This window comes from Porites lutea, chromosome 7, assembly GCF_958299795.1.
Source record: "Porites lutea chromosome 7, jaPorLute2.1, whole genome shotgun sequence".
NCBI lineage: Eukaryota > Metazoa > Cnidaria > Anthozoa > Scleractinia > Poritidae > Porites > Porites lutea.
The window spans coordinates 11,210,791-11,222,042 of record NC_133207.1 but is presented as its reverse complement, the minus strand read 5'-3'; the positions used below and the strand labels follow the sequence as shown (position 1 = coordinate 11,222,042).

Sequence of the window (11,252 nt, the reverse complement as noted above, 5' to 3'; positions counted from 1 at the left end):
TGAAGTCAGCCAAAATCTTGAATTCAGTATTTTAAAAAGCTAAAATGTTAATGTCATCCAAAATCTTGAATTCAGGATTTACAAAAGCTAAAATCTTAAAGTCAGCTAAAATCTTGAATCCAGGATTTTGGAAATGTAAAATCCTGAAGTCAGTAGTATAGTACATGGCGGTACCGGACCACTTTCCATATTTTGGATTTGAGCTTGGGATTTCTGCTGATGTCAGCATTTTGGTAACCGGTTTGGGGCGGCTTGGACTATTTTCGCTAATTAATTGGGCAAAATGATCTTGGCTTAAAGACAAAAGGATTAATTATAGTATATGAGTAAAGAGATTGTGATTGATACTGTTGTTTATAAAATTCATCCATATTATAATTTATATGCTGCTTCTGAAAATGGAACTGTTATACATATCATCAAACAGGAACCACTAGTTGGTCATAAATCACATACTGGTTACAGACAAGTTGTTGTGAGACGCTATAATGATCGCAAACAAAAGGGATATTTTATCCACCGATTCATCTGGGAATGTTACAATGGAATTATTACTAATGATAGAGTAATTGATCATTATAACGATATTAGGGATGATAATAGACTTTCTAATTTACAGCTGCTAATTACGCAACAAGAAAATTGTCTGAAGTCAGCCAAAAAACGAGATTATTCATTTGCTGTAAGAAATAACCAAAATCGGAAATTTGTGAAGGCTATTGATCTAGTGACAAATGAAATTGTATATTATAATAGTTTATACTCGGTCCAACAACACATAAATGTTAATTGTGGTATAGTAAAGATGGTATGTGAGGTATTGTAAATCGGGATATCCAAAATTAATTGTCATCATTACAGTTTTGAATATGTCAGGCCAGAAGATATGCCAGTAGATTATAAAAAATCAGCAAATATTCGACCACGTAAGTATACAATAGATGAGAAAAAACAAATGCAGAATTTGTGGTATAAGGAGTGGACAAAGAAAGTATATATTTGTCCACGATGCGGTAAGAGTATAAAAAATGGCGGTAAATATTTGCACAATAAAAAGTGTCAGAAAGTTAATAATAAATGATGTTAATATAATCTAATAATAGGAAGTACTATTGGGGCAATCGGGGAGAAAATACCTCAATTGCCCTATGGGGACTAATAAGAATAAAAGCAGTAGGGGCAACTATAAGCTCAGGCCACATGACGGTTTGTCCGTTAAGCCCAATCTGTATTGTCAACACGTTATAATCCCAAATCACTAACCGAGTTGGCGGCTAATAAAATAGAACATTCAATAAGAATGCCGCAGTCAGCAAAACCAAAATCACTAGTACAATTGGCCGCCGAAAAGATCGAACAGTCTATCAAACAGCTAGCCAAAATGACAAGACCCATTAAGATGTTACCAACATTGAAAACCTTAGCAGCACAAGCTCTATTAAAAGATAAGGTCAATTATTGGGAAAACAAAGCAAATAATGATACTCCTATTAATGGGTTAGATAAAAATACAATGAGAGGGGGGAGACGTCCTACTCCTATTCCAGCTCCCAGAACAAAAAAAAAGCAACCAGTAGCAGCACCGAGGACAAAAATTGACGAAAAACGGAAGGCTCTCAAGGGCTTTACCCAATCATATGAGATCGGTTTGAAGAATGATAGAGATGCTTTGGTACAGCTCCAAAATACGAGACTGGCAATTAGTCGATTATTTAATACTATACTCAATAATACAAAAGGTTTCTAATTTGTGGAGACGTTAAAAGTAACATTTGTGAAGAGAAAAGATGATGATAATATTTATAAATCAGCTTATTTCAATAGTCGGGCACAAATAGTAATTAATCCTAATGATTTCTTATCAAGTTTACAATTATCACAGCAACAAATATTGAACGGAATTGGTGTCTGGTTATCTGAGGGTAGTGGCTGGACTGTTAGCAGTATCAATGAACATTACATAAATACAGTAGTGTATGAGCCAATGAGAGGTCACTCATATTTACCTCTACCGGTAAAATTACAGAACTCTGCTAAGGGGTTAATTAATCTACAAAATAAGGATGGTGAATGCTTCCGCTGGTGTCATGTACGATATTTGAATCTACAAAATTATCACCCCAGCGGATTAAGAAGACTGACAGAAAAATGGTTCAGGAATTAAATTACCAAGGGGTGGAATTTCCTGCCGCTGCTAAACATTATGGTAAAATAGAAGAGCAAAATAGCATTAATATTAATGTGTTTGGGTATGCGAATGAGCAATTTTATCAAATTCATGTCTCAAAGCAGAAAAACGAGAAAGAATTGAACCTGCTGTTGATTACACAGGGAGAGAAGCAACATTATGTTTTAATCAAGGATTTTAATAGAATGTTGTATAATGAGACTAAACACCAGCACCGCAAACATTTTTGTATGTACTGTCTCCAGTATTTTAGCACTGATAAGCTATTAGCAAAACACAAGAGTAATTGTATGATAATAAATGGGGAACAAGCAATCAGAATGCCCAAAGAAGGTAGTATGGTCCAATTTCAGAACTATCATAAGCAAATGCCAGTACCTTTTGTATTTTATGCGGATTTCGAGGCTATTACAGAGAAAGTATATGGGTGTCAACCAGATGGTGCTAAATCTTATACTGATAAGTACCAAAAGCACACTGGGTGTAGTTATGGTTATAAAGTAGTCTGTTGTTATGATGAAAAATACTCAAAACCAGTGAAAATTTATCGAGGGGAGAATTTTATTAGTTACTTCATGTTGGATATGCTCTCAGAAGTCGAATATTGCCAGAAGATGATTGCTACTGACTTCCAAAAACCGCTTCAGATGACGGACGAGGAGGAAGAATTATTCAAGACTGCCGAGGAATGTCATATTTGTAGGAAGAAATATTTAGATACTGAAGTAAGAGTTAGGGATCATTGTCACATCACTGGACAGTATAGGGGATCAGCACAACAGGACTGTAATCTGAAGCTGAGAATTGACCCAGATAAATTTAAGGTGCCAGCCATTTTTCATAATCTGTGCGGGTATGATTCCCATTTTAAAATGCAAGAAATTGGATCAATCGGAAAAAGCAATGATTTGAGTATTAATTTCATCCCTAATAATATGGAAAAGTATATGGCATTTATGGTGGGTAAACACTTGGTATTTCTGGATAGTTTTCAATTTATGGCCAGCGGTTTAGAGAGATTGGCCGCCAATTTACCCACCGATGCATTCAAATATACCATTCAGGTGTTTCAAGATGAGAAATTAGCACTGATGAAACAGAAAGGAGTATATCCATATGATTTCATGGACAGTTTTCAGAAGTTTGGTGATCAGCAACTACCTCCAAAAGAGGAATTCTATAGTATACTGACAGATGAGGGTATTTCTGATGAGCAATACCAGCATGCTCAAAAAGTCTGGAATACTTTTAATATGAGGACAATGGGCGTGTATCATAATCTGTATCTGAAATCTAAAATTCTCCTATCAGCTGATCTTTTTGAGAACTTTCGCAAGGCCTATCATCAGTATTATAAATTGGATCATTGCCATTATTTCACATCTCCTGGGCTACCCTGGGACGCTATGTTGAAAATGACTGATATTAGCGGAGCTCTGGCGCGCGAAGCGCGCCAGCGGAGCACCATGGGTAAGTAAATCTACCCATCCCAGAAAATTTGGTAATCACGTGACCGTACACCGCCCGCGCGCCCGTCCGTCCGCACCACAGGGAAACCAGTGTTTAATCCTCACACTTTCTAGCCAGTTTGGGAGCACAGGAAGACTGATATTGCACACATATTGCACGTCAATGTTGTGACCAATTGACAGCTGTCAAAACAGGGTATCCGCTGACCAGTATCACCTGACCGTATCGCGGGCTCAGGTGTCGACCCATCGAGGTCGATATCATTTTGAAGTTATCCGCTGACAAGTTATTAGTTTTCAAATGATCGCAGGCTCAAGTTTATTTTTTTAAATTTAATGAAATATGTTGTGTTTTGTATGTGCGGCACAATTAAAATGTTGATTTCAAACTGACCTCGGAAGCTAAAATTCAGCCAGTTTTTACAGGCAGGGAAGACATGCCAGTTGCTTTTGACTTTTCTCACCAAGGTCACGCGTTGGCCACGCTCTACGTCCAATTTTTATACTCTGATTGGTCAAAATTTGATAGGTGAATTCATGCGGAAAATTTATACAGCATCTTGAAACTTGTTTACTTTGCTGAAGACAGAGTTTTGTGTCAACTTGTGATGTTTTTAGCTGTCTTTTTCCACTGAATGTACAAAATGAAATTCAGCTGCTATCAAGAGTCTTCTGTTATTCATGGCTAGTTTGTTTACTGGGTTTTTGGTTGAGAAATACGTCGCTTGTCAAAGTCGGAAATCCGATTTTGGATGGCATCGTTTTCGTTTTCCACCTTGCTTGATGCGTAAGAGGGTTGAAAAGTCTGAAGCGATTCTGGCCTTACTTGATAGTTTTCAGCGCATCTCGAATGGTAAGCCTGAGTAATTATTGCATTTGACGTTTGTCTTTTATATCTAATTTAATGAAGTCGAGCGTAGTTTATGCGGCTATTTAGTTTATGCACGTTTTTAATTGTAAGATTTGAGACAATGATCTGACCGAGTATCAGGTTTGATTATAAGCTTATAGAACTTTAAAAAGCCTTTAGACATTTTCTCACCGCAAAAAGAAAGAAAGTAAACGTTCCAAAGAATATTTAATTATAATTCTGGCTATAAAAGAAAGCTTTGAGCGATTTTCTTGCCTCGAGTTCATCTTTGAAAAAGCAAACACCGGGAAGCCGGCTTACAAAATGAAAAACATAAACAAGGATTTTCAGAGGGCTTTAATACTTGTCTTCGTGAATGAAAGTTGTTGCCTCTGTATATGTTTCACCGAATTATTTTCCTTTTATTGATTGTTAGTAGTCTCTTTTGCAATTTTTATCGCCGTGCCGTTTGTTTTCAGTCGCTCATGAACATCGCTTGCATGCAGGAGTAGTCAAAATGTCACGCGTATCAAACGCCTTTGACAATTACACATCGTTATAAAACCATTAAATAAAAAATAAACATAATAAGTTCTTTATTATGTTGAAGCGTATAACTCTATTAATCATAATTTAAACAGTCGACTTTGGCGCTTGTCAAAAGTGAGAACTGACTAGCCGTATAGGTGATTTTGGCAATTTTTTAACGGTTTCGCTAAAAGCCCACACGTGCTTCGATCGTCCTGAATATTGAGTGAGTGCAATTTGTATTGCAAAATTGTGGAATACTGCATTCTGTCCGAGGTCTGTATGATAAAAACAGCGCCTCATGGTACTGTTTCACCTCAGATGTGATGTATAAAAAGTATAAAAGGTTAGGTTACACGTCCCCAGGCATGTTGGCAAGATTTTGTAAAGTAAACTTGTCGAACGCAAAAAATTCGGCCTGATTTGTTTTCCAAGAATTTGTTTTCCAGGCCTAATCTACTGTGATCAAGAGCCCGCGCTCTTAAATGTGATCGAAGATGATTGCTTTTTTTTGGGTGTACATATAAGGCTATCAACTCGATGTAAGATTAAGTTCACTCTTAGCTTGTATTGTTTGCAAATTACTTTTCTCTAAAATCACTTAACCTTTCCCTCAAAAGTCACATGAATAAGCTCTAAAGTTAACTGAATTGTGGAAAACAAGTTTATTGTTTGATTTAACTTATAAATTCGAGTTAACATACAGGAGCTTCGCTTTTAGCCCTGGCTAAATCTATATATTAAACTGGAGCTCATGACGGATGTTGATATGTTCCAATTCATAGAAAAGGGATTACGCGGCGGTATTTCCTATATTGCTAATCGGCATGGGGAGGCTAATAATGAGTATATGAGTGGATATGACAGCAGTAAACCAACTAAGTATATTATGTATCTAGACGTGAATAACCTTTACGGATGGACGATGTCTCAATGTTTACCAACAGGTGGTTTTAGGTGGATGACTAAAGAACAAATGCAAAAAGTAAACTTAGCCGCCTGTACAGAAGACAAAAAAGGGTATGATTTTGGAAGTTGATTTGGATTACTCAAAGAATTACATGAGCTGCATAACGATTATCCTCTATCTGCGGAGAAAATAAAAGTTACCAAAGAAATGCTCTCTCCTTATGGCATAAATATTCAGGAACAGTTTGGAATAAATATGGGCCAGGTTGCTAAGCTAATTCAAAGACTAGCCAGTAAAAAGAATTATGCACTACATTATAGAAATTTGCAACTCTATTTGTCTCTTGGTCTTAAACTGAAGAAAGTACATAGGGTATTAGAATTTGACCAGTCTCCCTGGCTTGCACAGTACATTAATTCTAATACCCAAAAGAGGAGGAATGCTAAGAATGCATTTGAGAACGACTTTTTCAAATTATTAAATAATTCCGTATTTGAAAAAACTATGGAAAACATAAGAAAGCGTGTTGACGTGAGATTAGTGACTGATCAAAAGAAGTTGTCTAAACTTGTAAGCAAACCAACGTTTTGTTTATAGTATCTTTAATGAGGACCTTTTGGCGCTTCATAAAATCAAAGAAACACTGACATTCGACCGGCCAGCCTACGTGGGTATGTGCATTTTGGATCTATCAAAAACTCGCATGTACGACTTTCACTATAATTATGTCAAAAGCACGTACAATAATAAAGCTAAACTATTGTTTACTGATACAGACAGTCTTTGTTATGAGATTGAAACAAAGGATATTTATAAAGAACTATGGGAGGAGAAACAATTATTTGACATAGTGATTACCCAAAGGATAGTTCATATTTTAGTACGGAGAATAAGAAAGTAATTAAAAAGTTTAAAGATGAGGCAGCTGGCATGCCAATCAGAGAATTTATTGGTCTTCGAAGTCATGTATTCTTACGTGAAAGACAATGGTAAAAATGAAAAGACTGCTAAGGGTGTCAGAAAATATGTCATCTAAATGAATATCACACATGACAATTATAAAGATTGCTTATTGAATGGGAAACAAATGTTACACAGCATGCGTACAATTAGAAGTGACCATCCTCAAATTGGGAGCTATCTCTTAAACAAAATTAGTTTGAGCTGCTTTGATGATAAAAGAGGCGAACCGGCACTCCTATGCACCTCGCTCTGCCCTTAGGCATCCTCTTACGAGTGGTATTCAGTGCAATTACAACGCCCTGACACCGTCTTCAAGGGAGTTTCCCCATTTTCCCATTTTTCCCTTCCAATGTTAATGTCGAAGCCGCGGGGTTTTTACTTCAACATTAACAAGGGTATCGCGTTTTTCCAATCAGGTAATACCTTCACCAAGATACACCCTAATACTTTTTCAAACTGGCCTTATGTATGAGTCCAATTCAATATTCTCAAAAATGTGGGATGTAATTTGTGTCCCCGCCAAGGGGCCCTGGTAATACGCAGTCTCAGTGGGGGCAAATATTATATAAAAATAAAAAATCTAAATATAATATAGTAATGTGTGATAAAGAAGTTCACGAGTTATTGATCCAGGAAAGTCATTAATTGTATCTTTTGTAATAAACCGATCCAGGACCCTGGTAAGCCCAAGCGATATTTTTGCTGCAAAAATATGAAACTGATAAAGGATAAACTTCTTGAGTGTAAAAATTGTGGCCAGGTACATGGTTATTTAACGGCAGACGAGTATGTGGATTTTTTTATGAAAATAGACACAAAATGAAAGGAAAGTCTGTATACCACAGAAAACATCACAGTTTGAATGGCATCAATGATATTGCACAAAATAATAATATACAAGTTGGATATTATAATAGAGAGAAGATTTTGAGAATATTTTTGTTGATCGACCAAGTTACACCTGAAGTCAATAATTTTTTGCCGAAAACTGCTCATTAGTGTAAGTTTTATTATAAAACAACTATTTGACATTTTAGGAGTAGAATACAAGTTTATTCCTCTTACTCAGTCAAAAAATACACTACGATATTATGAAAATTGGTGGGAGGGAGTTTATTCCTTGATTAAGGCCGATATTAGCTGTCTGGTTTCTCAGAATTTGGACCGAAAGTAGGGAAAGCCCCCCGTTACTCATTGATCGAGAGACCCTGGGGAAGAGGTTGTACCTCGGGTTAACTTACATGGGGTACTATCCAGACTAAGGTTTCCGCCATCTTGTTTTTATCGACAGAGAACTTTTATGCAGTTTCTGCTGTACGGGAGAGGAACTTTTTAGCGTACTGCTTTTCAAATTTTGTCACTAATGGAGCAAAATCCACGATCGTATCAACTAGTATATTCAGTGTCTTCAGGAAATAGTTTTTATTAAATGCCCCCGCCCCCCTCGCAAAGCGGTACGGAGGTCAAGTAATATTTTATGATAAGGTGAAAAAGCAAACTTTGAAATCTCTATTTTACTTTTGTAGTTTTTCGTGTCAGAAAGAGTTTTAAGAACTAAACCAGCGCCTGATATGCTTCCTAGAATGGCTGGGTTGGACGTCAAACCACCAGCAACAGCCCCAAGTACTATCAATCCAGTAGAGGATATCGATTTATAGCCAGGTTTAGTTTCTTAAAGTGTTTGAAGGCCTGTCAGTGACACCAATATTTATAATGGTAATATTTATACAACTCTTTGATCTCCTGGATCTCTTCTTTTGTTTCGCTTTTATCTATATGATTAAAGTGAAATATATTTTCCTTCTGACTCATTATATTATTGGTTTTGACTATTTACGGAACATAAGCACCGTTCAATTTCTCTTGAACTATTATTTGATGAAATTCCCTAGAATCTAGGTCATGAAAGTTTGGAGTGTACATTATTTTATAGATCACTGCATCTTCTGAGGATATTTTGAATGTGTAGTTACTCTGAGATGCTAAAGCTGAACTTACAGGGTGTCCCAAAAGTTCCAGCCACATAATTTTGTATTTTACTATGGCCCGAATTGCTGGAACTCCTTCCTTATTTTTTTGTGAATATCACGAAAGATAAACCCCCTTAACGCAAAAAACGTTCAGCTACGTGTGAGCATAAGTGTGCATGTATACTTCTATTTACTGGCTTATCTGTTGTAGAAACTGCTAAAAGTCTGGAAAAATCCGAGAAGAAATGAAGAAATGAAGATTTTAAAGGCAAGAAACGAAGGGGAAGACCAAAAGTCCTGAATAAAGTAGCTAAAATAGTTTTCAGAGATACAAAATAGGAGACTCGACGAGGAAGCTCTCACATAATTAATTTAGCAAGCCAAGTCCACAAAGGATCATGAAAAGCGAATATTAAAATTAGCCCCTGAGATGGCAAAAGAATCCGATCTGCTTAGTCTGCCAAGTAACGCCCAGTTCGTCTCAAATTTGTAAAGAACTTGAAAAGCCTTGCTGTGGAAAGGGGCCGGGATGATTATCTTTTTTGGATGAATGCCCAAAATATATTTTTTTCAGTTGCCTAAACTAACAAATATTGTTTGGGGGTTGAACTGGCTCCTGCGTACCGGGTGATAAAAAAAGTTCAAAATAGATCATCGGTGGGTCTACACACTGTATCCCACTCCATGCCGCAACAACTACACAATGTGATAAAAAACAAGAAGGCAATGCCACGTGAGCGAAATTCTGAATAGAAGTGCTCGATAGAGAAATAAACATCTTCTAGAAATTTCAGGTAAAAATAAAGTTTTGATCAAAAGTTATAGTGCACGAAATTAGAGGGACGAACTTTTGGGACACCCTGTAGTGTTGGTTCCAGAATGATTGCTTATTGATGCCTTTACTGTTAGGTCATCCCCTGTATCTTTCTTAGTTAGCCAAAACACAACCCGTTTATCATTGAAACTATTTAGTAATGTGATAGAAGTTTCGTTAGTTGACCCAGCTTTCAGACCATTAGTTTGCAGTGTTAATTCCTTTGTTGTTTTGTCATAAATCAAATTTGGTTTTTCATCAGCTTCATTTCTCATAAATGTTTTTATGTACATGGATCTATTCAGCCATAGTCGCATAACAATACAAAGAGTAAAGCTCTTTTTACCGAATAATGTTAAACTCACTAGTTTATTTTGTATCCTTAAGCCTCCTTTCTCAACGTTGGCAATATTCATATTTGTGAAACGTATGTTAGGAAGTAAGCCGTTAATTATGATACCAGATGGTTGTCCTCAATGTACAAATTTATAAATACTAGCATCACTGAAATCATAAAATTCCTCAAATATTTCCCTGTACGCATTTTTTGCTGTATGAGGGCTCGATTTTGTCTCCAAATCTTTGACCATCTTTACAGTAGCTGCTAAATTATTTTTAGTCCGATCAGGAGCAATGTTCAATAGTTTCTTTCTGTTCATATACACATCAACATTGTAAACAACTTCAGTCGGCTGAATATCAAATGCCGTATGGTAATCATATGTTTTGTGGGGATCAATCGATGACACTTTTCCAAAAACACCATAAGCAATCATCCAGTTATTTGTCCAATTTTTTGGATACGTATTGAGATCAATACCCGATTGGGGTATATTAACGTAAAGATCCAGACTGTAAATTAGATTTGATACAGTTTTTTGAAAGTTTAAAATTATTTTGATATAGTACATGTACTTAACACTTCCTCTGCTACTTGTGTAGTGGTGAGGAAACTTAGTAATTTGGATTAGTAATTTGTACAAAAAAGCATTTCCAGTGCCTCGGTTTATTGCTTGATATTATGAAGTAAGGATATCATTGGTTAATATTATATGGCCAGTTACAGTGCCACCAGACAGTTTCAAATAATTATCATCTATGTATTTCTTATCAACCCCATCTTTATCATCAGTTGGTTTGGCAAGATTAGTGATTTTATTATTGGACATATTTAGTGATCTGTACAGTACCGCAAATGATCCCGAGACCGCAAATGATCCCCAAAATGGACCGCAAATGATCCTCGACCGCGAGTGATCCCCAAAGTTGACCGCAAATGATCCCGTGAAAACTTGAGGAATGGAATGGATTTTATGGGACTGATTACAAAAAAGGACTAATTATAAAAAAAGGAACCTTTTTCTGGCGCCTTCTAATGAAAAAAGGAAGGAGGACGCGACATCTCAGGTCAATTTATACAAGGCGAAAAAAAGCAGAATAAATCTGAAAAGGATATGGTAGCAACCGTATACTTCTTTCTTTGTCCATTGCTTCAATTTTCCTTCACGAACTGTTTCGTCGCTGAAAATTTAAGACAGGCAGGAGGCTACGCAGAAAAAA

The 11,252-nt window shown here is 36.4% G+C and overlaps 1 protein-coding gene across 1 annotated transcript; it reads left to right on the top strand.

Moving 5' to 3' along the window:
* The first annotated feature begins 2,148 nt into the window (after positions 1-2,148).
* Positions 2,149-8,566, top strand: LOC140944445 (uncharacterized). The gene is made up of 2 exons (XM_073393587.1): positions 2,149-3,423; positions 8,435-8,566. The coding sequence occupies exons 1-2, from the start codon at positions 2,149-2,151 to the stop codon at positions 8,564-8,566; spliced, it is 1,407 nt and encodes a 468-aa protein (XP_073249688.1).
* The last annotated feature ends 2,686 nt before the right edge of the window (positions 8,567-11,252 follow it).

Excerpts from the sequence above, each read along its gene's own strand:
- LOC140944445 (XM_073393587.1), top strand. The coding sequence starts at position 2,149 with ATGGTTCAGGAATTAAATTACCAAGGGGTGGAATTTCCTGCCGCTGCT. Across the intron at positions 3,424-8,434 it reads AATACCAGCATGCTCAAAAA|TTTTTCGTGTCAGAAAGAGT; the intron begins GTCTGGAATACT and ends TTACTTTTGTAG.